Here is a 25,388-nt window from a genome sequence, read left to right as displayed (position 1 = left end):
CTTCCATTCAGTGCTGCGCAGTCAGGAGGCTCAGCCCCCCAAGGGAAGAAGGGGACCTGGTGGGGATGGAGGAGCATTCCCATCCCTTCAGGAGGGCAGGATCACACTTAATCCAGGATTCGCAACACTGGCCCACCCGTTTGGGACCAAGGAGTCCTGATGATTAAATGCTCAGAGATAACAGGAGATTCCTCACCAACTCCCCCCTAAAGTCTCTCTAAACATAAGGTTAATGACTAAACAAAGCACATCAGAGAAAACGACCCCCCTGAGCCCTTTCCCCCTGCCTGCTGTGTCACTGAGGCTGCTGGGCACCCCTGTCCCAGAAGCACAGGCTCTTCTCTCACAGCCTGTACAGGTCTTCCCTGCGTTATGGCTCTGCCCCATCACGGACGTGACACCATGATGTCAAAGTGGCTCTGCTGTGCAATAACCTCCCAGCACCCAAGGGTCTCAGCCCCTTCTCTGCTCCCAGGGGCTGGTGCTACCCACCCAGGGGTCTCAGGGCTTACAGCAGCCCCCTTCAGATCTGCCAATGTCCATCTGGGACAAGCTCAGGTCTTGCTCCATCCCTGTGCCCCTCTCCCACACAGGAACTCCTGCATGGGGGCTTGTGACTTGGCCTCAACAGGGCAGAGGGACATGATAATCTTATATGACGAGATCAAGTGAGATACAAAATACACCCTGGGGTGGATGAGTCAGCTGGGTCAGGCAGCGCCAACGCCTCTCCTCCTCCTCCTATGCCCAGCTCCACACCAGAGGCAGGTCTCACCTCCAGAGCTGCTTTGGCACTCCAACAACTGCCCACACCACCTCTGCCTCCCACCCTGGCCAAGGACTGCAGGAGAGATGAGCTCCAGCCCAGAGATGGCTGCTCAGCACTGAGCAAGTTTGCCACAGACCAAATGCATCCCATGTTCAGATAGGCTTGGGGACCTCTCGAGGAGCTCACAGGTCTCAGTTGTGAGGTCTCAAATTAAAGTCAGGTTTTTCCATTCCTCCATTTACCTTAACTCCAAATTATAAACCCACTTCACCGCAGCAGCCACAACGCTTTCTGGCACCATGAAATAACCTTAATTGGAAAATTATCCATTAGGCAATAATTTTATTGTTGGTTGGCAATTAGAGGAAGATGTTGTAATTTCTTTGATACTGGTGCCAGTTTTTCCTGTTCTATGTTCATCTGATTATAGCATGATATGCTGCTAGAAAGGGATTTATCTGGGCTCTCACACACACACAAGTAATGTGGTTATAGGTAAATCAACTCTTCCTTTCTTGGGTTAAGTCCTATGTTCAGCTGAAATTGGAAATCTAACCAGCATCTAATCTGCCTGGAATGACCTTCACCCAGCCCAGCCCTCAGGATGCACTGGAAGGAAGGATGGTTTTGGAGGCAAGCTCTCAAAGGGACAAGAGACAGCCAGAATGGGCTTTGGAGTGGAGAAGAGAGCTTTGCGAGGACAGCTGCCCCCACAGAAATGCAGCTGTGGGCCAGTGTGTGCCAGGCAGGAACAGAGAGAGGCAGCAAACTGACTTAGAAGGAAATCTAGGAGGGACATGAGGAATTAGAAAGACAGAAAGGTGTCAGGGAAATGAAAGGGCTGGCTTGAGATCCCCAGTGCCAGCTCACTGCTGACAAGGGACAGCATGAGCAGGCTGTGCAGCGGCTGCTGTTAACACCCCTTTCTCTGCAAAGTAAGAGCTAGAACTGGAGCCCTGCCCCAAGCAACATTACCTCAACAGCACCACGCTCCAGCTACTGAAAGGAGCCCTCCTGGAACCAGCCTTTTTATAGCATCAAGCTCCCTTTCTGCTGGGTGCCGACTGGGAGCAGCTGTGGCCCTCCCAGGGTGATAGCGGCATCCCTGCCAAACCCACACACCTGTAGACTCAAGTATTCAAATCCCAGCAGGTTCCCGTGGCTTTGTAGGTCCTGGCTATCATTTGCAACCAGGGTTGCCACTGAGGCAGGGGAATGTGCCTGTGCTGATACAGGAAAATGTGCATAGGAGAGGACAATTAGATCAACCGAATTAAGGGCTGATCCTTTTGGCCTGGTGGTTTGTTTGGCCTGCTGGAGGGGTTTTAGCATAGGCCTTGTATGGTTTTGAGCCCTTCAGATGTCCTTTTCTACAGAGGCTATTACAATTCCCCATCCTCCCAAAACAGCCTTGCAAGTGCCTGATCGTAAGGACTGTGCGGCACATCAAGTTCAGCTGTGGTGCTACCAGACTCTGGAATATGCCCAACATACAGCCTCCTCCATGCTATAGCATCACCCTTTCTTCCTCATCTAGCTTGAATCAGTCCTTCCTTGCACAGGCAGTGTTTGCCACATGAGTTTTCTAGCTGAAGCCATTTGAGTTTATATGTACTTAAAGTCTTGTTCTCCAGAAGAACCCCTGTGCAGGCTGGTGCTCCATATCTGGCACAGAGGATCTCAGGAAAGGGAGCTGACCACCTCATTTCTCTAATAGTGTCTGCTCAGGGCTATCTTGGGCTCTTTCAGTGCTGTAACATAAACACCTCTCTAATAAATCAGCTGCTCACCCTGAGCTGTAATACCTCAGCTTTAACTCTGCACCAGCTTTTTCTCTGGCCACCCTACTGCAGGTCAAAGTACTTGCAAATCCCAAAAGAATTTTGGCTCTGCTCTGTGACTCTGGCAACTGGGTTTCCGCTTTGACTGAAGGTGTTGCTGGAGTCAGGCCTTTGGGAAGAGCTTTCTTACCCTGGCACATGGGGAGCTTTGGCACAGTCAAAATGCAATGACTTAACACACTCGGAGCATCCCACCAGCTCGTACCCATCTCTCTGACCTGGCTCTCTCTGGCTGCAGTTAACCTTGTTCTTCCAAAAATCAAGCCTCTCACTGGAAACCGAGTTAGGAAACGTTGTCTGTCTCTCTCACTATCCTCTTCTTCCTGTGTCCTTCCCCAAGCAGACACGTCTCCATCAGAAACAGCCAACCTCAACACTTCCAACAGCATCGGGGTGAGCGCACTGTGTGCCATCTGTGGAGACCGCGCCACGGGGAAGCATTATGGGGCCTCCAGCTGTGATGGCTGCAAGGGCTTCTTCAGGAGGAGCGTCCGGAAGAACCACATGTATTCCTGCAGGTAAGGACAGAGGGGACAGAGTAATGTGACTGAGACAAAACAGTCCCTAGGAGCTGAATAACAAAGCCCTCAAAGCGCAGCAGCATCCGTCATCCTTTCTGCATCGTCCACCACCTTCCCTGACCTCAGTCCCCAGCTGTGAAGGGTCAGAGACTGCTCTCACTGTGGGATTGGCCTCCAGTGATCACTGAGAAAGACCTTGGGAGGCCTTGCCGCAGTCTTTAGGGGCCAAACATGTGCTCTTGCAAATGGATGTGGCCAACTCTGGATGTGGCAGACAAGCAAGGTGATGCTGCAAGGGGGCAACAAGCTGGGCAGTGTAGTGTGCACATCTCGGATGAGGCACACATGCTGTTCCTGCAACTCATGCACTGCACCTTGTGTTATTGGTGGTAGCCCCTGCCTCTCCTGTGCCATCAGCAACTGTGACCGCCCTGCTCCCTGCTCTGAGCAACCCACACATAGAGTCACAGAGGAAACCACAGAATCCTTAGCTCAGAGTGCCTAAATTGCTCAGCTTTTTGAGTGAGTTACTCCTGGTGGCCTGACAGCTACTTGGAGAACATGAAGAGCAACGTGACTCAAATCTGAGTGACAGAAGGAAGCCCCGGGTTTATGAGTGCACGTGAAGCACTTGCACCCCAGGTTTATTCAAGCTGCTGCCCAGGGAGCACCTTCCCCACAGCTCCATTGGAAAAGCCAAAGTGCCCAGTTCTTTGGAGACAAGGGCTTTTATATAAGTGCTACAGAAATGCTTAGAAAGATGCTTTCAGGCATCATTTGGGCAAACCGTAGGCCTTTAAAAAGCATGGTAGCAACAAGCCTTTTGGGAAGCTACAGAGCTCAGCATGGCTGGGAGCCCTTTCCCAGCTCTGTACACCTTTGCCTTTACTTTGCAAGCTTGATCAAGCCCCAGTTAATTAGAGCAAAGTTGCAAGTGATATTCATGCTGCAAATGGCCACCAGGCCTGTGTTGCATGCAGGAGCCACACACATCAGAGACCAGTGTTTGCCACACCATGTGCAATGGATTTGGTGATACAAGTGTGCAGGGAAGGAGCTGGTTGCTTCCCAAGTGCTCTCTGAAGTGCAGTTGGCTGCAGAGCTGTTTGCACACCAGTGATGCTGTTCAGAGGTCAGAACCAACATGCCTGGACACAGCCCTGGAGAGATGCAGGGACTTAAACCCACTTCTTGACCTTACTGACTCAAGAACAACCTTCTACCCTTTTTTAATTCACATAAATACGTTCTTCCTCCCTTCTCACTGGGATCTAACCTACAACAGAGGCTACCAAGTTGGCTCTGACTCTCCTGGCTCACACTTTTAATTTCACTGGGGCTTGTTAATGCATCTCGAGCATCCTATGCCCAGTGGCCAGCAGCCTGAGCTCCTGCATGCGGCTGTCAGCTCTAATCCGTCCTTATTGAACATCCAGAGATAGAGCAGAGGGCTGAGATGTTCAGTGCAAAGAAGAAACCCCAGGCTAAAGCATGGAAATGGCACAGACCGGGGCTCCTTTCTCAGGGTGAGCGTCTGGGAACCTGCTCTCCACCTTCGAGCCTCCAGGCTCAGTCTTGCTGCTCCTCACACTTCTCTTTCTTCCCAGGTTTAACAGGCAGTGTGTGGTAGACAAAGACAAAAGGAACCAGTGCCGATACTGCAGGCTTAAGAAGTGCTTCCGAGCAGGAATGAAGAAGGAAGGTGGGTGATGGCATGGCTTCCCTGTGCTCCCCCCACCAGCAGTCAAACTGTCTGCCTATGTTTGAGGAAGTCCTTGCAGCCCAAGGCCAGTCCCTGCCATGCTCATGCTTGACCCATCCTAGCCCTTTCTTCCCTCCACAGTGCTCTCCTGTGCACAGATCCAGACCCCATTGCAGGGGGGTATAGGAAGAGTTTTGTCCTCCAGTGATGAGCCCTGCATGTACCCAACCTGCCCACTCCCACCCATGCAAAGCCCTTGCAAGCAGTCCCTGTCCCAACAGTTGAGGGCGAGGCATGGGGGCCCTGGGTGCTCCCACATTCAGCGTTAGGACACTTCTCAGGGCACATCTCAAATGCCATCAAAGACAAGCCCATGGCAGTGCTGCAGGACTCTGCCTGCGTCTTACCCATGCTTGTACACACAAATCACAGTGGGCCTCTTCAGCCCATTCTCCCTCACACTGACACACAAATCACTTGTGCTCCCACATAACTGGGGCATCCAAGCGGTTTAGGAATGCTTCTCAACATCCCTGAGAAGCAGAAACTTCCAAGAAGGCCTGGAAATTTGAACATACTTTGGGAAAACTGCTCTAAGTGCAGTTGTCACCATGAAACCCAAGGCTGGAGAGGTGAGTCCAGCAAAGGTCCAGCTGTCATTTTGCACCTTTTTTTCCTAATATGCATACAAGTTCTTGCTGACCCTCTGCAGAGAGCTTAGCTCTATGTGATACACTCACCACAGCAGAAAAGACCCAGAGCAAGGTGGAACGTTTTGGCTATTTAACTCCATATGAAATGGGTAAAGATACCCACCCCACTGCATGGCACAGGGACACCCCATCACCTTCCCTGCCCCTCTGTCTCCGCTCCCTTCTAGGTCCCCATGACTCAGACACAATGGGACAGGACTCACCCTATTCTTAGCCCTGCTTGGTTCTCAGGAGTACGTGCAGTGGAGCTGCTGCGGCCCTGCTGATGGTCGCACTGGTGGCTCTTTGGTAGAGGGAAAAGCTGTCAGGAGCAGCCCAGAGGAGCGGCTTGGCATGGCACAGAACTCACGGCACTGATGTCTGCAAAGGGACAACCAGGAGGCATTTGGCCCTGATGTCCCATGTAGAGAAATTAAACCCTGTGCTCCCCCACAGTTCACACCCCCTCGAGGAGAAACTGAGGAGAAACGGGGTCCTTGAAGACAACAAAAAAGTACCAGCGGTACCTGGGTGGCTTCCCCAGGAACACCGGCCTGGGGGAACACCTCTGAGCAGGAACATTTATTCCATGTTAAAGGGGGCGAGGAATTGCAAGGAACTTGGCTTGGCTTGTACTGCAGAACATAGGAATCCTCCTCTCCCTGCAGCGCCCACTCATCCCATGCCCGGAGCTTTGCTGCTGTCTGTTAATATTCAATAGAAGTTACATTAGGTGCATGACCAGCTAATACTGAGCAAACATTTGGAAAACATCATGGCGTGACTGAACTCGGGGTCCTGCTACTGATAACAAGCAGCATAACCTTGAGAGCTCCTATTTACAGCCGCTGACTGCAGGGCTTTGCTTCTGGCCCAGCCTCATTATTGCTTTTTATCAGGTGGATTTATACATTGAGAACGTATCAATCCAGAGAGCCACCAGCCTAAGGCAGGGACTGTTCTGTTTCCCCTGCCATCGATCAATACCTTATTTGAGCAGATGGCTTTGGCTGGCATGGCCATGGGGAGTTATAGCCAGCCCACGGCCTCGTGGCACACAGAGGCAAATCCTCCCCCCAGCACTGCTGCTTCTGCTCTGGCTGCTGCTGTCTATAGACTCAAGATCGCACAGGGAGGCACGGTGGGGTCAAACCTGTCCTGGGACTCTCTTTACAAAAAGGTATGGGAGAGCTCAGGTGCTCTGGATAGATAAAAAGAAGCTGTTCTGCACCTCCTTCCTTATTGTAGCTTAGACGGAAGATTTCCAACTGCCCCTACCTGGTGCAAGAGCTTCCCAAATGGAACACACAGAAGTCATGTGGACAGACAAGGAAGCCACGCAGATTCCTCCATTTCACACATGAGCTTTGGGCCATGCGTGAGCGTGGCCACTGTTTCAGACCCCTTATATTGAAAGCAAAAAACTCAGAACCACATCCTTTGAAAGGAAACTTTCCTATTGAAGTCTACAAGCTTTGAAGCAGGTGTTTGGGTTCTGTAATAATCCCATCACAGGAAAGCCTAATAAAGCCAATCTGAAAACAGATCCACCAGACGCAGACAGATCTCACAGGCATCCCATCACAAAGCTGCCCTGCCAGGTAGGGAAGCTGGGAAACTGCTTCTAAAGAAAGGGAATGCCAAAAGTCTATGCTACTTTCTGATGTTCATTGCCATGGAGGAGCTGTAGCTCAGCCAAAATAACTCTCTTGCAGCTGTACAAAATGAACGGGACCGAATCAGCACCCGCAGATCGAGTTACGAAGACAGCAGCTTGCCCTCCATCAATGTCCTACTGCAGGCAGAAGTCCTGGCACAACAGGTACCTCTCTTTCTTCTTTGGCAAATACAAAAGCATCAGGCGCTATCTGGCTAGTAAAGCCAGTTGAGTATTTAATAGCTGAGTCATCAAATTACCACCCCTTTTCTAAAAGTAACTTATCTGCCAACTCAACATTGGCTTTTCAAAGGCATTTGTTACCTGACACCATCCCTCTAAATGCTCCTTGGTCCAGATCTCAGTTGTAGTAATACACAGTAATCTGTTCGGCTTGGTTGTGACGCATGAAGGCTGGAGAGCCTGCTGGAAGAAAATAGAGTAGAATCATTGAAATCCAAGGAGCTGCAGCTACCTAAGCCAGCGGAGGGGCTGGCCTCACATGAACAATCTCCCTTCCCATCGGCTGCTATGAACTTCAGATTGTGGCTTCCTGCAGTTTCATGAGGAAATCAGTTTCATGTCTGTTTTATGCAGATATTCTTTCTTAGTGTTTGGTTCTAAGTCCCCGTTTCCACAAGGATACTGCCAAGACTGATTTCCTAGAGCATTCACCTGAAAAGATGATTCTGATTTAGGATGCCGGATACCGCAAACAGTGCACACGAGATCAGCACTCTCTGGGAGGACACAGGACAGGATGGGAGGGCACAGGCTGCGGGGACGGTTTGTCTGTGATAACAAGTGATAAGGATGGGGCTGGAGGAAAGAGCTGCCGCTCTTCATGGGAGGTGGGGAGAGCAGCACTCCTTGTGCCAGGGAACATGAGGAGGCGTTTGAGTTGGCAGCCCATGATCCTTCTTGCTTCAAGGGTCATTTTACCCTGAAGGCTGCCCTGGGAGATGCTTCAGGGCAGGACGAGCTGTGCTTAGGCTGTAAGGTCCACTTCCCCAAGGAGAGGATATGCCAGAAGGGCCAACAGCCAGTCCTGTACAAAAGCAGCATATCCAATCTCATCCTGTGTCTCACCTTGTCCTATGCAGGCCCTAATGTATTTATACACCCTATAAAATTAATATTGGTGCTGCTGCCAAAGGTGTGAGATAAGGGGGTCTCAAGTCACGGGATCTGCAAGAGAAGGACATTTCTGGGACGATGAGTCCTCTATCATCATATGTAAGCGTGGAGCAGGGTCTGCTGATAAAAACTACAACCATCGACAGATCCACGGGAGCTCCTGCTCTCCCACAGAGCACGGAGAGACTCATTAAACAAGGCAGGATCCAGCGCGCTAATTGGTAACTTTTATGTGCCTGCCTAATTAGAACAAGATACTGCTGAGGAGCTGCTTTCTCCAAGATCTTGGGTCACTCACTCAGAGGTCTCTCTTTATTTGCTAAGCCTTCCGGGCTCTCCGATTAGCGTAATACATGGTGAGATTTTTACAATCGTATTTATTCAATAACAGCTCGAGAGCTGGAAAGCTTCCAGGTAATGCAACCTGGGGGGGGGAAAAGTGCAGGTGGCATTAGAATCCTATTTCCTTGGCAAGGTCCAAGCTGAAAACCCTGGCAGGAACAGGACAGGAAGAGCTGATGTTGTACAAGAGCACAGAGGGCAGGCGGAGGGCAGCGATGGGCTTGAGTTAATTGCTTACAGGAGCATGAGGATAAAGTAGTGACTAAGGGCAAATTTTCAGATGAGCTGGGTAAGCAGCTACGCATGAGAACCAGGGAGGAGGCTGGGTGCCTGGTTTGGGGGAGATGTTCTTTCAGGCTCTGGGTGACAGTACTTGCAGAGCTGTGAGGCTTGTCCTTTGTAAATGAAACGGGCCCATTTGCCTCTGCAATCACAAATAATTCACCATGCAAACAGTTCTTTTGGGGCATGTTTGTACATCAGCGGTTTTGCCAAAAGGGCCTAAAAGCTGAGAAGTAAAGCCTGCAGGTGCCCTGTCAAAAGCAGACACGGCAGGTCTGGAGAAGCACTAGCTGTGGAGCAGAGTGAAATAGGGAGCAGTTCCCTGCCCTTTGGTGGGACAAGTAGCTTGTGTAGCAGCACTGGGTGGATGTGTCCTGGCTACTGGTGAGGCTGATGCTACATAAGTCCTTCTGCTCTCTCCTGCATCTTGGCTGAGCACAGTTGTTCAGTGGAAGGAAGACCTTCACTTTAGAAACATTTCTTTCGTGCTTTCCAGTGTGTTCAAGGCACGACAGCTCACCAAGATGATCCACAGCCTCAGCTCCAAAGCATTCCATGTTCACAGATCCCAAGTTGATCTCAATTTAAATGAGTTTAAATGTATTGTAGAGGCTGGGTGTGCAATGGAGGAAGTAATCATTGATGCTGGAGTCTGCATCAGCACAACCCACAGGCTGGGGATTTTCCTGCCTATGTTTCCTCTATGGCACTGAAAGCTAAAGAATCACTTCTCTCTTTCCAGATATCATCCCCGGTTCCTGTGCTCAATGGAGACATCCGAGGAAAGAAGATTGCCAACATCTCCGATGTGTGTGAGTCCATGAAGCAGCAGCTGCTGGTGCTGGTGGAATGGGCCAAGTACATCCCTGCCTTCTGTGAGCTGCCCTTGGATGACCAGGCAAGTCACTCCATCCATTCCACCTCGCTCTGCCCTGGTGAAGGCAGCAGGGAGCTGAAGACCTTCAAAGGAAAGGTGCATTGACACGCTGTTATCCTGACTGCTGCAGCTGATTGGGAATGGCATCCATACAATGCCAGCACAGGCCATTTGCATGTGCAGCTAATCAGTCGATGAGCACAGTCACGATAACGCTGAGCTCAAATTAGGTACATAATCAGATGCACATTTTGCATGGGTCTTTCGGTCAGTTATTTATTATTTATAGTTTGTGCAGCACTCTGAATACCTGAAGTGCTATACAAACGCTAAGGGTAATCAGACTTGGTAGGACAAATTTCTAGCCTAGTTTGTTCTTAAACTTAAGCACAAACCTGCCGGTCTTTCTGCTTCTTGCCTGGCCACATGCTTGTATCCATTCTCCTGGTGTGGAATTATTGAAAGAAAACGTAAGTTTGCTCCCAAGGCAGGGTTAAAAACCAGCAATATACTTGCATTTAACAAAGAGACAGCACTGGTGGCAGGGTATAGCACTTCTGGCAGTGGTCAGCACAGGTAGGAAGGAATTCCTAATCTGTACAGTGCACAGACACAAGACCAGATGTGTTCTTTTCAGCTGGGATCAGTCTCCAGCCCTACAGACCTAGAGGTAATTTTTATGCCATGAACAAAAAAGAAATCCAGAAAGTAAGAGCTGATCAAACCCCCCTAAATCCTAAATCTGAGCTCTTCACTAACAGCGGCATAGAGCCCTAGAGAATTCAGCACTATCAACACGGCAGCATGCCTCCCTCTGTTCTATTGTATGCAAGTGCTAAATTGTTTAAAATGGTAAGAAATCTGTTAAACTCCTCAGTCAAATACAACTCAAAAAGTATGAAAAGCAAAATGGAATCCAGTGGCAAATGACATTTACCCAGCACACAGGCCGCAGCCCAGCGGAGGCTCGGGGCAGCTCTGCACAACCCATTGCATCCTTGTGCCATTTGGAACAGAGGCAGTAAACCTGGTTAATAACACTACAGACTACAACAATTTCCACGTGAGCTCATTTTACCATTGTGGGGCTGCAACATTTCTCAAAGAAGAAAACAAACCTAAAGGTGACATTGTCTGGACCCTGCCTTCCCGCAGCGGAGGGGCTGCTCTCAGCAGGCTCCGTGGGTTTGGCTCATCTGAAACAGGTCTGTTAGGACCAGCCACCTCTCATCATGAGCAGTTCCCAATCTGTCCCAAATTGCTTTAGAGGAAAGACTGTGATGCGTTAATGTGCTTTTGAATGACAATCTGAGGACAGAGGCAGCAGATAATCAGAGGACTGCAGGAGGAAGGACAGACTGACAAGGAGCAGGAATGAATGAAACTAAGTGCAAGCAAGTGTCCAAGGGACATAACAGCCAGTCCAGACACGTCCAGTGGGAACATGTAATGTTAGGAAATGCTCTTACCTTGCCACTAAAATGTTGCCTGAGAATGAATCATCACAGCCAACATTTTTATAGGAAAAGTCATACCCAACCCCTTATTCTCCCTCTGCACCAAAATCTCAAAGTACTGGATATGGTGGGCAAAGCTTACTCATTTTGAAGTTAACATTCTAGTTTGTTGTGTTACAACTCTTACATTTACATTTATAGTTCACAACAGAGTGACATATTTCAGGTTGATCACTGCAAGCATAAATATCAAATGAGATGGCTTTGCCTTGTTGAAGTAATTGAATTTAACCCTGTTCAAACAATCAAATTTCATGGAAACAAAAAAGATGGTTCCAAACTGAGCTTTCTTGCCTTTGTATTAGGCAGGTAATTTCTATAGGAGGGCTTTGCTCTCCCTTGGGACTTGAAGGTTTTGCATCCTTCTCCAAGTTGCATTAGATAGGAAAGCTCAGTTTTGTGCAGCTCTGGTAACGACAAGGAGTTTGGGTAACATACCCACCCACGTTTGGATAGCGATAGAGAGAGGTTAGATGTTGGCGTATAGATAAAGGTTCCCCACTATCATGTGTGCGTAGTCTTTCTGCAAAGACCTCCACTCTATTTTGCATAACTTTTTTCACCCTCTGCAAGAAATAAATACCCCTCTCTCAGCCATGAGCATCTTTTCGAACCAGAGCTCTCTTCCACGGGTGACACATTCCCCTGGCATTTCTGGTAGCGTAAGACTTCTCTTGGCTTTGTCAGATGCTGAGGGATAGCACACTGGAGAAGGGCACCATTCCCATCAAGACACACTTCCCAGAGTCTCTCCATTAATGTTTAACGATTGTTTTCTCCAGCAGAGGCTCCTGGCTGGACATTAAGAAGAATCCGTGTCAGGCTGTCCAATCGTTAACTTCTGTTTCTGCCTAAATCTCTGGAATTTTTAACTGAAGGAGGGCAAAAGATTCAGAACATTCTCAGGAGCTGCTCGAGGGTGTAAAATGAAACACTTCAATGATTAACATCAGGGCAGAAAAACATCCCTTTGGCTTCCCTGGCCCAAATGTCCATTGCTGTGGTGGGAATGAACGGCCAGAGGGTGACCCCAGGAGCAAAGTAGATGCGAGACCCCGTAAGCGTGATTTCAGTGGAAGTGGGCATGTTCCAGAGGGACGGCAACTGTCCACAGCAGTGGATTGTACTTCTCCCCACTTCCCAGGCTGGAGCATGGTCCCTGGTTCTGTACTCGGTAGGAGCTGCTTTGTCTGCAGACAGCCCTCTGTGAACATGTTCCAGTGGTGCTGTGAGGTCCTGGGACAGTCTGCATGGTCTTGCTCATGACACGTGCCATGAATACGGGATGTTTCAGGTGCCACTGGTCCTGATGGATTTAGAGATGTTTATGCACAGGAGTAAACCATTGTCTGATCCCTTTCTCTGACTGTGACTAAACAGGGGCTCTCACTCCCCATCCTTGAGTCCAGTACAGGAATGCTGGGCTTGCTTACATGGAATCTCAGCCTTGTGTCTGTCTCTGCATCACCCAAATAACTTTTCCCTGCCCTTGCAGGTAGCGCTGCTGCGAGCACACGCAGGCGAACACCTGTTACTGGGAGCTGCCAAGAGGTCCATGGTGTTCAAGGATGTCTTGCTGCTAGGTAAAGAGCACCTTTCTGCACCCAGCCCATCTGCTTCTGTGAAGCTTCCCTGCCAGGTGAAGGAGAGGGTGGTTCAGTGTTTGCGGACATCCTTTTTGCAGGGTGGTGGCTTGAGCTCCTCTGTGTTTCAGTGAGCATAACACAGCCTTTGGGTGCAGCTGATGTTCACATCAAGGCCATGACATGTGGCAAAGCTGGGGAGCTATGAACATTCGCATTGAAACCACAAGGTCTGTGGAAGCAGGCTATGGTGTGAATGAGAAAAACGCTCTTGCTCCCTGGTCAGCTTTTGCTTGCTTGAGTGACTCCTCTGTAAGGAGAGGCTGCTCTAGCAACACAGATCAGCATTGCTGGCAGGCTGAGCCAGGGAAGGGGCAGAAGGAGGAATTTCTTAAGTCTTCCACCCACAAAAGTACCTCAGCATTGGGTGCCTGGGTTCTGAACTCCTTGCTACCCCTGATAAGTCTTGGGCAATGACAAGGGGATGGTCTCTGTGCTGCTTGTCTAAAGGAAATGACCACATCATCCCCCGGAACTGCCCTGAGCTGGTGGAGGTGAACCGTGTGGCCATCCGCATCCTAGACGAGCTGGTCCTCCCCTTCCAGGAGCTGCAGATAGATGACAATGAATATGCCTGCTTGAAAGCCATCATCTTCTTCGACCCAGGTATGCTCCGGCTTGGTGAGGGTTACCATCAGAGAGGACTAGTTTGGGTTATGCCAACTAATACCAGACCTGAATTGTCAAAATGCTGCCTGATCTCCTCTCTGGGCCAAACTGTTCTTAGAGGAAGGGGAGAAGAAGGGAAAAAACATCCCTTAGACATGATAAGAGAATCAGAGAGAGCTCACTTCAGCCTGCACCCAGATTTCATGTGGTTACTGAAGGGCAGCTCCTAGGGAAGCAGCCTGCACAATCGATTCTATGGGTTGTTTCAGATGCCAAAGGACTGAGCGACCCCTCCAAGATCAAGCGGATGCGGTACCAGGTACAAGTCAGCCTGGAGGACTACATCAATGACCGGCAGTATGACTCACGGGGCCGCTTCGGGGAGCTGCTGCTGCTGCTGCCAGTGCTGCAGAGCATCACCTGGCAGATGATAGAGCAGATCCAGTTCGTCAAGCTCTTTGGCATGGCTAAGATTGACAACCTGCTGCAAGAGATGCTGCTGGGAGGTGAGTACTTGAGGGTCCTCTCAGTGTTCCCTGACCATCATCCCCTTGAGAACCTCTATAGCTATTGTTTCCTACATGAAAAAGGTAGAGAGAGCCTGTGTGCAGGTCAGCCCTTGACTCACACAAAATCATCTCCTCCTAGCATTGACAGTGCCAAAAAGAGTCCTCCACTTCTGCTCACCTAAAGAGATGCAGTAGCTCTGTATGCATTTAGAGAGGCATCCCCAGCCCTCTGCATGTAGATGAGCTTTGCTGTGCAACCCCCAGATTCCCTCCAGCAATTTCACTAATCCTCGTCTGTGTCAGAAAGGAGTCGTCAAAACACAGAGACCTGAAAGCTCGGGTTGAAAGCATGTCCCAGATTTTCTAGTGGGAGGCATCCAATGGGACAAAACAAAATGAAGAGTGGCCACTGTGCTATTCTTTACACGGAGGTGTGACTCAGGAGGAGAGGAATATAACCCTGTATAAGGAAATGCAGGCAGCAGGCAGGGGTTAGTGAGATAGCTTCCTCATCCATGGGGCAAAATGGAAAGGGTGTGCTCCAATCATGCGTGCACAAGCTGATCACGCACAAAGCCTTGGACGTTTCGGTGCAGTGGGTCTGCCCAACTGAACTGTCTCCTTCTGCTATTGTGGCAACTGATGTCTTTTAGGCTCATCAAGTGAAACGCCGCATGCCCACCACCCCCTGCACCCTCATCTGATCCAGGAGAACCTGGGAACAAATGTCATTGTGGCCAACACAATGCCTCCTCAGATGCACAACGGGCAGATGTGTGAGTATCACCTGAGAGATGGAGAGCTCCCAGGAGAAACTGAGCTTTCAAGTGTGCCTTGAAAGTAGTTTCTACCTCCCAAGGAGATTTCCATGCAGGACAGACCCTCTGATAATAAGTGTGTGAGAAATTCCTATGCAGAAAGGAGGGAAAGACAAACAGAGAGGTGGGTTAGGTTAGATTAGATTAGTCTAGACTGATTCAACAAGATGTTCCCTGGCAGACTGTAACTTTTACATAGCCCTTAAGGGATGACTGATCCCATCCAGTGCCTACTGAAATCAGTGGAAAGGCTCCCCTCTGCTTCAATGGTGCAGACAGACCTTGCTTTGCCCTCTGCAAAAAATGCAGGCCACCACGCAGGGCACCACATGGGACCATCACTTGGGAATTTGGGCTGAGATGGCCTCAGCTGAGCAAAACAATGGCCAGTACAGGTCAAAATGCCAGCAACGAGACTCATTCAATGTTCATTATTGTGGCTCTTCAAGAGAATCTAACAGTGCCTGTGCATCTGGGCAGCCTCACAGCAAACACACAAGCCATTAGGAGCTATGGCTTCAGTACGGGGCCTCTGCCTTGTTTACACCTGAACCCCACATGACTGAGGACAGATCCCAGTGCTGTCAGATCCATGAGGCCACCTTCCAATTCTGTTTCTCTCTCTGTAGCTACTCCAGAAACTCCACAGCCATCCCCACCTGCGGGCTCAGGGCCAGAGCAATACAAGCTGCTGCCTGGAGCCATTGCAACCGTGGCCAAACAGCCCACCTCCATCCCACAACCTGCCATCACGAAACAGGAGGTCATCTAGCAACCTGCAGACCAGCCGGCCTCATTCAGAAGACCGTGTGGGAGAAAAGCCAAAACTGCCTCTGCCACTGTGAAAAGAAAACCCATCCAGAGTTCCCTGGGCGCAAACACACGGACTTGCTTCTTGGACTGGTCCACCACCACCAAAAGCTGTCTTCCTGCAAGTGCAGACAGCACGTGCCATGGGCAGCCCTGAGCCCCAGAACTAAGGCTGAAGCCTTATTGAAACCCTCAGTCCTTGTGAGAAGGGCCAGATTTCTGCCTCCCTCTGTGGGGAGGTTGCAGTGACGGGGGGCTGTTCCCCTATTGCCACCTCTCAGCATTGGTTCAGCTCACATCAGACTCAGCGAACAAGCAATTCTCTGTGCTGTGTGAATGGAGGGCTTCCTTCCTGCAGCCATGCCAGCTCCCCAGACAGTCCCCAGTCCAACCAGACTTGATGGAAACGGCAGCTCCCCCAGGAGCATTGCATCAGGTGAACCACATGGGTTTTGCCCAGGCAGCGCTGCCGGAACCGCTCCTCAGCCTTGGCTAGTCCCAGGTCTTTGCATGATGTCACCCTACAGTGCACTAATCCCCCCAAACCAGCCAGGTCTAACACATCTTTCCAGCTGATACTGGGGCACAGTCTGGCCTATGAGGATTTTCCACTGTTTGGATCCTTCTGTCTTTTGCAGTGTTTTGTTATTTCCGTGCCATGATCACCCCCCAGCCACATGGCTCAGAGAGGCAACCACTGCCAAACCCTTCCCCTACACTACTTACTGCCTCCTCACTACCTGAACTGGGAAGCTGGGGGACCAAGGGGTTCAGGAGATTTCAGCTAATGGGATGGGGTCACCCCTGTACAGGCTGGCAGCGGGCAGCAGTGCCCAAAATATCACTGGTCCCACTACTGGTTCTCAGCAGTCACAAAACCACTGGATGCTTACTTGGAAGGAAGCAGGAGGAAGGATGTACGAAGGGGAGATGGCTGTGAGGGTGAGAAGAGCCTGAGCCTCACAAACTGGACCAACACCTTGGGCTGCCCAAGTGCTGGGAGCATTTTGACTAGGATCTCAGTTCAGACCCAGCTTTAATGCTACTATATGCCATAAAATCTATTTTTCCAATCCAGTGCCACTCCTTCAGCTTAGAGCGAGTGGCTGATAACAGATTTATAGTTCTTCATAACATGATAAGAACTCATTATGGCTCCTTCAGACCTTAGAGGGTTTGAGGGCAGCAACTTCAAAACCACAATGCTTCAAGTCCTGCAGAGAATGACAGAGGACAAGGAAATACCCTGTGTCCCCCAAGCCCCTTGGGTCTGCCCCAGCCTTGGCTCTGCACCCACCTGCCACAGTCCCTACTTCTCTGTGCCTGCCTGTGCCAAAACCCCACAGATCTGATCTTTGCTTTACAGCTGGATGCAGGGAAGGAGCCCTCCCATGCCCAGCACTTGCCTCCCCGAGTGCCAGCAAGGCTGGAGCTCAGAGCACTGCAGGGCTTCAGCCCTGAGTTATCTTTGGCAGCACAAGGCAATAGAAGCTCTCATCAACCATGGACTATGTGTGTGTGGTGCTGGCCTTGGGGAAGTTGGAGATGGGGGAACCATGGCTGTGGAGAGGTCCCTGGCAGGGAGGAATCTGAGCCAGCCCGGCCAGGGGAGCTGCACATCTGCCCCTTGACTTCCAATGCAAAAATGAAACACCTCTGCCTGCGCTGACGGTGTCACAAGTATCGTACTGTCTCTCAGTGGTGGCATCAGACCGAGTAATTTATTGCAATGATGAATCCAATCATTTTCTGTAAATTATTCTGTAAATCACATTGATTATTTATAATTGGGAGATTAAATGCAAAGAAAAAAAAAAAAACACCCCATAATAACCTGGCTGTCTTTTCCAACTGCAGCAACCCTGTTTTCCTGTACGTAGACATACTCTGTGGGGAATCCTTTTTGGTCTGCTTGCACCAAGCATTCCTCAATACTGTACATGAATTTTTGCTGGTTACTGCCTTCCAATGGAAACAGAGGACTATTTCTTCACTAGAGTTTGTATGCATAAAAAAACAGAGAAGAAATAAATGCAAAAATATTTTCTAACTTTCCCCAGACAGATGGATTTCTTTCTTCTGGGAGGATTCGTTTTAGACCAAGGGGCTCACCTCCCTCTTGGTCTGAGCACAAAGCATATGGGTATCGAGGAAAAAGCCCAAATAAGTGTTGGATGCTGTCGCCAGCTGTCACTGTTTCCTGGCAAGGCTAATGTTAGCTGGTGTCTGTCCTGAAGCCACATGCGCTGGCATCGTAAGACTGAATGGCAATCCCGATTTTCATTAAAAGGAAAACAAACATGAAGAATAAATATTTGATTTCATGCTTCCAGGGAGCTTAAAGACTTGAAGTAACCACACTACGAAAGCCAAGCAAAGGAAGCCAAGATATCTTATTAACATGTTGAAGATTAAGTCCCTCTTCCATTTCAAAGGTAATTTCTGAGCATTTTGGGGGAAGATTCTGCTTTGGTTCAGACACAGTCATCCTGCTGCTGGCAGCAGGTACAGCCAAAGGCACACTGAACATAAGGGCATAATAAGATGATAAGGTGAAATACACTGACAATTAGATGATGAGAGCCCCAAAGCCATAACTAAATGCCTGCACAAGGTCAGCAAAGACAGCCACGGGACACGCGTTATCTCAGCACACACAGCCACTGAGTGGTTAGTCCAGTCAAGAGAAGGAAAAGGAGTTAGTTCCTTCTCCTTAATGTGGGATAAAACCCAGGGTTCCTCTGCCTGCCACCGGAACCCTGTTACCCGTGGTTGGTTTTACCTGGGTATATGCCCTAAAAACTCCATATATGTAATATCAAACCTTTGAAACAATAAATTCTCCTGGATTCCTTCCCACGAACTGCTCCATCAAGGCTGCCCTTTACCTGGTTAATCTTAAATCAGTGGAGTCCCTACAGAAGGTTTCTTATTGCTGGATTCAGCTCACTTGGAATAAAACCCACAAACTGTCCCAGAGACATCCTTATCCTTAAGTGGCGTCCTCGATCCCAACCCTCACCTCTTGTGTCACTCCATCCAGGAATCACCCTGAGACACTGGTCTTGCCACTTGTGGGCTGTCTTTTATCCTACTGGGCTCCCTGGAGCCCAGAGGCAATGTCCCACATCAGAGGATATGGCTGCTGTAAGGACAGCCTTTAAGACACAACTTCCTTATGTTGGTTTTGGACATGAGAGCTTTTTCTTGTCCTTTTCTGTGCCTGTAGCCTAGACTAAGGATGATATCCTGGAGAGCAGCATCTCCAGCTGCGAAATCTTTTTATGATGTCCAAGCAAAGATCTGTGAAAGTGGTATTTTTTAGGTCCTCTGGCCACTATGAAATACATTCTTTCCATATCCTTTATATAACCTTCATCTGAAGCAGCCACCAGGCTTTGGAGTCTTTTCCACAGCCTCCATATCTCAGTGGGAGAGAAAAATAACGAATAGAGAATGAATTTTATGGCCTGCATATCATCTCTGACAAAGGCAACTATTGCTGCTATTAAACTTGCAAGTGCACACAGAGGCACAGATAGTCATGAACAACAAGAGGCAGCAGGGACGGCTCAGCAACGTGGCACTGCTGAGCCAGGCAATTCTGTGTGCCAGGCTGGCCAGTTCCCTCAAGGCTGAGTGCAAACATCACCAACCAATTGGGGAGTTCAGGCCACACACACTGCACAACCCCCTTCCATTCAGAGAGCCTGGAGGAGGAAGGGTAAGGTGTGGGTATGTTTAAAATCCCTCTCCCCATTCCTAATCAAGGTGTGACCCTGATAATCATAAACACACCTAGCACCTGAAAAATTGCCAGCCAGGCCAATAAAACTGGCAATATAGTGTCAGCTTCGTTAGGTGTGGGGTGAGCAGGAGAGCTTGGCACAAACAAGACTGCAGTCACGTCCTTCAGTTTAGTGTCCTGTGTAAGACAAAACACGCTGCTGGGGTCAACAAAGTGCTCGCCATTCAAGCCCTGGACCACTGGGCTCTGTGGGCTGTGCTCCATTTCAGTCCCTCATGACAGGCACCTCTGCCTGGCTGGGACCTGCACTCCCTTGTGACTCCCCTATCTCAGAAGAGTCCTTCTGAGCCTGGGGGGCCCCTCACCAGGTCTGGGAAGTTGTGATTCCCCACCGCCTCCCAGAAACTGTCATGGGTGTGATAAACAGTGCAAGGGCTGCCCGGATAGACACCCACAGCAGAAAGCACTGTGTCGGACAGGAATTCCTCACTGTAGCTGCCAAGCCAGGCATTAGCACTGGCTGGAACATGATGTGCTCCCCATCACTGACCAGGAAAATCATTACAATAAGGTAACTCAATAATACACTTCTCTGTTCCTCTTCAGGACTCCCCAAAACCTCACTGTGCCTTAAAACCACCCAGTAATTAATCCTGCTGATGGGTTAGTATTATCATGAGCCACTGACATGGAGCACACTGGTTTACACATATCCTAGGATCCACTTAGAGCTGATTTGCAGAGGATACAAAGCCTTATAGGTCCACCTAAATAGAAATGGAGGTCCCCAGCTCATGCACCAGCTAAAATGGGAAGCAACCGAGAAAAATGCTTGAGGCAGAATAAGCAAAGAGAAACCTCAGTGTCAGACCCAGAATCCCTGTCTGTGGACTACAGCACTCCTGAACACAGGTGAAGGATGGCCATTTGGATCCTCACTCTGCGAGGACCTTAAGGTATGGTTTTAAAGTGGCATCTTCTCACCTGGGAGAGCACACTGGAGACCTGCTGTGGTGGATGTCCATGGAGGCAGCGGAGGACACAGCTCCAGCATTGCAGGCTCTTGTATTTCCACTGAAATAATACTATTTCCTGCATGTAGCTCCTCTCTTCACAGCTGCATTCCTTTACCCCAAGGCTGTGTAAGTCCTGAGATATTGCTTAGGGGTCACACCAACACACAGCCCTGCTTCACCCCTTCCCATTGACTGGTGGCTTGTGATAGACACTAGGTTGAAAGCCCCAAGAGCAAACGCACTCAGTCCAACCCAGGGAACAGCAGCGCTTCCCTCATTCTTCCCCTGGAAAGCATCCTACACCATTTACCGAGCAGGTTCCTGCAGGAGCAAACCTGAGTGCTTTTACTGCTCTAACACACTCAGCAGCACTGCAGCCATCGCAAGAAGCTCAGGTCCCTGAGCAGCACCTTCACAGCACCCTGGAAGGGCTAATCCTGCCAGGGACCCATCCAAACACAGAGCTGCTTTCCTTCCAGTGCACCAGGGCACCACAAAACACAATGAAACCTTTTCCTGTCCTCTTCTGTGCTTGCAACCTCGACTAAGGATGATTTCCTGGAGAGCAGCATCTCCAGCTGCAAACTCTTTTCATGATGTCCAAGCAAAGATCTGTGAAAGTGGTATTTTTAGGTCAATTATTCCAGTGGGAAAACACTGTCTCTGTTCAGAGTAAATCACATGTTGGATGAGAAGACCTTGAAAGGTCCCTTCCAGCCCAAACTATTCTGTGACTCTTAGAAACTAAACTACAGAAATCTTGAAATAATTAAAACATTCAGGGGTCCTGCCAAGCATATTCCTTGCCAAGCTTTTGTGTGTGTTTGCTGTTGCTTTAGCTTTGCACGTGGGTCTGGCCTATATGCATAGGGAAATCATGTGCAGAGCAGGAGCTGTCCTCTGCAGTACAGCATCTGCTTCTTACAACTGAGGTTGCCATCTGTGAGATCCCCCTGCTCACACTATGACATGCAGAAAACAGGTATGGAAGCCTGTCCTGGAGGATGTACACTTCCAGGCTTTGAGACCATGAATATTCATGGTAATTTAGGGCACATAATCTCAGTCACTTTACTGTCTGAGCACAGAGGAATAGCTGTTGGATTGTGTCATAGCCAAGTGCCCCAAAGCCAGGCACCACGTCCAGAGCAGGTTTATACCAGCCTGGTGTGGCCTTGCCTGGGGGGGATTAGCAGGGGCCATCATTCTCCTGCAATCCTTTCCATGCTGCTGGACTGGCACAACAGAAGCAGCTCAAGTTTGAGCTACAACAGGACCTCATGCATGGATAGACCTCACCTAGCACCATGGGACTCTCTGCTCTGACGCTGAGCTGCCCAAAAGGGTTGTGTAATTTGTGAAGCCCAGAGGTTCCACCTGCACCCAAAGGACCAGAGCCCCCCTACACATAGATTATCTTTATTACAGGACTGTTATGTTTGCACAGTTTAGTGATTTAATATCCTTTTAGTTTAAAGCCTTCTCTGTGAGCAATGCTGTTTGAAGTCATGCTCTCTTTTCAGCCTCAGCTTGCCAAGACTGTAAAATGTTTATTGCTAATGGTGGAAAAGCTTAAACAAGCCAAGATAACTTTCCCAGGCTGGGTATTAAAACTGCGCGGATAAGTAAATGAGTGAAGGGTATTACATGGACTTCATTAAATATCAACCAACACCAACAGCCACTCATTTATAACGCAACGGCAGGGCGCGGGAGCACCCAGGAGCAGAGCTGAGAAAGGTATGAACCACATGTGATAGGAGACATGAGAAGGGCTGGATTCTGCATGGGGCTCCAGGTGTGGCTCCCAAGGTCAGGCAGCACAGCTCCTGACGGAGGCGCCTGCAAATACTGTAGATTTGGAGCTGATGAAGTGGCTCACCTCCTCTTGCATGTGCTCCTCACCTCCATGCATGTGCTGCAGTGTGTCGTCCTCCCTCCTGCAGCTGTGGGTAAGGACACAACTCTCCAGCTAGGGGAGGACTGTCAGTGCCTGGATGCGATGTTTGTTTTCAGTTTAGCTTTTACTTCCTTATAGACTGGTTCTGCCTTTACTGGTTCCTAGCCACAGGATGCCAGCACCAGGTAGAGTAAATTACAAAACCTCTTGCTACCGTGCCTGCTGTCTCATGTGCCAATACTTTACAATTCACCCTACAACATGGACTGAACCCCTCACCATCACCATCCACCACCCACCACTCTCCTTCAGTTCAATATTCCCCACATAAGGAAAACTGAGGTAAGGGAACCCATCCTCAAACCATATTTCACCCCCAGCCCTTCTTCACTATGCAGAATTCTCACTTCTGTTTTCCTTCCTTATTCTCTCCTACCTGCCTAAGGCTCTTGCTCTCACTTTAATATCCTTTTTCATATCTCTCAATATGATTGCAACTGATTCTTGCTTGTTTCCTGCATCTCCTGTTCCCCAAAGCAGAGCTTCCTTCACACGTCACCCCTTTCAAACATCCCTGCTTACTTCTAACACCCTGCTGCAGCAGCTATTAACCGGTCAGGTCTGGAACTGCCACCTCCCTGCTAAATTTTCCTCCCTTGTTTGAGAGGTGCAAATTCCAACCCGATTTTGCAACCTGTAGCACAAATTCCTGTTTGCAGCTCCAGTATTTCCCAGCTGTTGGGTGTTTCTAAGCCTTTTCTCAGATCAGCTCTGCCTCAATGAAGAGAAGAGGAGAAGAGAAGGCTGCGTGGAGACCTCATAGCAGCCTTCCAGTATCTGAAGGGGGCCTATAGGGATGCTTTGGAGGGACTCTTCATTAGGGACTGTAGTGACAGGACAAGGGGTAATGGGTTAAAACTGAAACAGGGGAAGTTTAGATTGGATATAAGGAGGAAATTCTTTCCTGTTAGGGTGGTGAGGCACTGGAACGGGTTGCCCAGGGAGGTTGTGAGTGCTCCATCCCTGGCAGTGTTCAAGGCCAGGTTGGATGAAGCCTTGTGTGGGATGGTTTAGTGTGAGGTGTCCCTGCCCATGGCAGGGGGGTTGGAACTGGATGATCTTGAGGTGCTTTCCAACCCTAACTATTCTATGATCCTATGATTCAATGCTAATTTCAGCAATTACCTGGGTCAGGTGCACCCAGAAACCTCCTCCACCCCTGCAGTGGCCACAGACCCATCTCCTCACACACACCTTCTCCCCCTCTCCAAACTGTCTGCAGCTGCCAGCTTCAGGCTCTTACCTCTACCCTGGGACTCCACGTCCCGTCTGGCTGCTTTTCCCATGCTTGTGTCACAAGTGTCTGTACCCAGGAGCTGTGTAAATGGAAACGGGAGCAATGTAAGGTCTCTTGTCCTCCCAAGGTCCCTTCCAACATTGTTTATTCCACCATCTACTGGGAAGGGCACGGAGCAACATCACAAACAGGTCTAATTCACACAGCTCCAAACAGGTCCCAGCCTATGGCACCAGCTGGCCAGGCTGCACCCAGCTCTGAGCTGGCTGCGCCCAAAGCAGGGTTAAACTGGAACATCAGCATGGGGGTGAACCAGTGTACTCCCCTTCTCTGAGCGGTCTCCCTGCTGGTAAACACCTCTGGCACACTCAGTTTGTTTCCACGGTGCCGCTGAAACACTTTCCACTTTAGAAGGATGAAACCTTGGAACAAAAATAAATCAAAGCAGCACCTCAGCTGCTGCAGAAGGGCCTCGTTTCCCTCTGCCAGCTCCCGGGAATGCCGCTCTTTGTCCAACTGTCTTTGACTCCCTCTCCTGGCTGAAAAGGGTTACAGCCAAGAGAAAACAGCAGAGCCCACTGAGCTCGCTGGGCACAGTCCCCAGCAGGATGCTGAGCCCAGTTTGCAATCAAAATCTAAATCAGTGGGGTTAAACGTGTGTCGTTCCCCCCCTCCCCGTAGCTCTGTTGAACCTTTTTTAATGCAGCAAGCCTGGGAATAAACATCTTTTTTTAATGTTATTATAAATTCCACGCAGAGAGGTCAAGCATCCCCCTGCGCACTCCTGTGGGATACAGCTTTCTGGCCTCTCAAACACCAAACCAAACAACAGTCACAAAACCCCCACCCAAGCCACAGAAATCCTCCCTTCGGCACCATTTAGTCCCTGTGATGCCATTTAAATTCAGGCTACACCAGCACATCTGGGCCCTGCTCCCACCGGCTGCCCCTGCCTGGACCCTGCTCTGAGGCCCCCCTAGCTCTGCCCAGGTAAGGCCACAACTGCTCTGCCTCCCGGCTCGCTGGGGAGCTCTGGCTGGCGGGGAGGCTCCAGGGCCCGCAGACGGTGCTGTGCTCCCATCCAGGCGGCCCTTCTCTGCTCACAGCCCCGGAGCTCGCTACTGTCCCGGATACCGGCTTGGCCCCAGACAAGGGAGGAGTCATTAAACCGCAGAATGGCTCGGAACGGATCTTAAACCCCATCCAGCTCCAACCCCTGCCACGGGCAGGGACCCCTTCCACTGGAGCAGCTTGCTCCAAGCCCCTGTGTCCAACCTGGCCTTGAGCACTGCCAGGGATGGGGCAGCGGCAGCTTCCCTGTTCATCCACACCGGGCGTTCCTGCCCGACTTGCTCGTTGTCGGGAAGCGCTAGCAGGGGCAGACCCTGCGGACGTACCCGGTCACCGCCTGAGCGCTGCCGCTCTCGAACATCAGCCCCAAGGGGGCTTCATACGGGCAGAGGTCTCATGTATACATAAGGGTGTAACGGCGCCGCGGCGGCTCCCGGCTGCTCAGTGACCGGCGCTACACAAGCGGATGAGGTGAAACGGCCGCAGACGCGCCCCACACGGAGCGGTCCCGGCGCTCCCCCCCCGCTGCACCGCGCACACCGGAGGCGAGCGAACGCCCGCACCTCGGGCCCGAGGCCCCGCGGCGCCCCGCACCGCCCCTGCCCTACGTGGCGTTGCGTCACTTCCCTG

General features: G+C 50.2%; 1 protein-coding gene and 1 long non-coding RNA gene across 5 annotated transcripts in view; one reads left to right on the top strand and one right to left on the bottom strand.

The window, feature by feature from the left end:
• Positions 1 to 17,776, top strand: part of HNF4A (hepatocyte nuclear factor 4 alpha) — a 34,194-nt gene extending 16,418 nt beyond the window's left edge. For both annotated transcript variants that reach the window (XM_065691695.1, XM_065691694.1), the window contains exons 2-10: positions 2,954 to 3,128; positions 4,739 to 4,833; positions 7,241 to 7,347; positions 9,686 to 9,841; positions 12,833 to 12,920; positions 13,431 to 13,586; positions 13,859 to 14,095; positions 14,752 to 14,874; positions 15,546 to 17,776. In XM_065691695.1, the coding sequence (XP_065547767.1) occupies positions 2,954 to 3,128; positions 4,739 to 4,833; positions 7,241 to 7,347; positions 9,686 to 9,841; positions 12,833 to 12,920; positions 13,431 to 13,586; positions 13,859 to 14,095; positions 14,752 to 14,874; positions 15,546 to 15,688 (1,280 nt within the window). In that variant the 3' untranslated portion in view covers positions 15,689 to 17,776. The remainder of the gene's footprint in view (positions 1 to 2,953; positions 3,129 to 4,738; positions 4,834 to 7,240; positions 7,348 to 9,685; positions 9,842 to 12,832; positions 12,921 to 13,430; positions 13,587 to 13,858; positions 14,096 to 14,751; positions 14,875 to 15,545) is intronic.
• Positions 869 to 25,325, bottom strand: LOC136020542 (uncharacterized). 3 transcript variants are annotated; one of them, XR_010615396.1, is made up of 5 exons: positions 25,085 to 25,325; positions 23,694 to 23,766; positions 7,507 to 7,608; positions 5,750 to 5,906; positions 869 to 3,122 (listed from the first exon to the last, which is right to left on the bottom strand). It is a non-coding gene; the product is annotated as an uncharacterized LOC136020542 (long non-coding RNA). The 3 variants fall into 3 exon arrangements; XR_010615395.1 differs by lacking the exon at positions 5,750 to 5,906 and having other exon boundaries at positions 871 to 3,122; XR_010615397.1 differs by lacking the exons at positions 869 to 3,122; positions 5,750 to 5,906 and adding an exon at positions 5,981 to 6,229.
• Between the last annotated feature and the right edge of the window lie 63 nt (positions 25,326 to 25,388).

The sequence above is a fragment of the Lathamus discolor genome, chromosome 11 (assembly GCF_037157495.1).
Source record: "Lathamus discolor isolate bLatDis1 chromosome 11, bLatDis1.hap1, whole genome shotgun sequence".
In the NCBI taxonomy this organism is placed as follows: Eukaryota; Metazoa; Chordata; class Aves; order Psittaciformes; family Psittacidae; genus Lathamus; species Lathamus discolor.
This window is presented reverse-complemented; position numbering and strand designations above follow the sequence as displayed.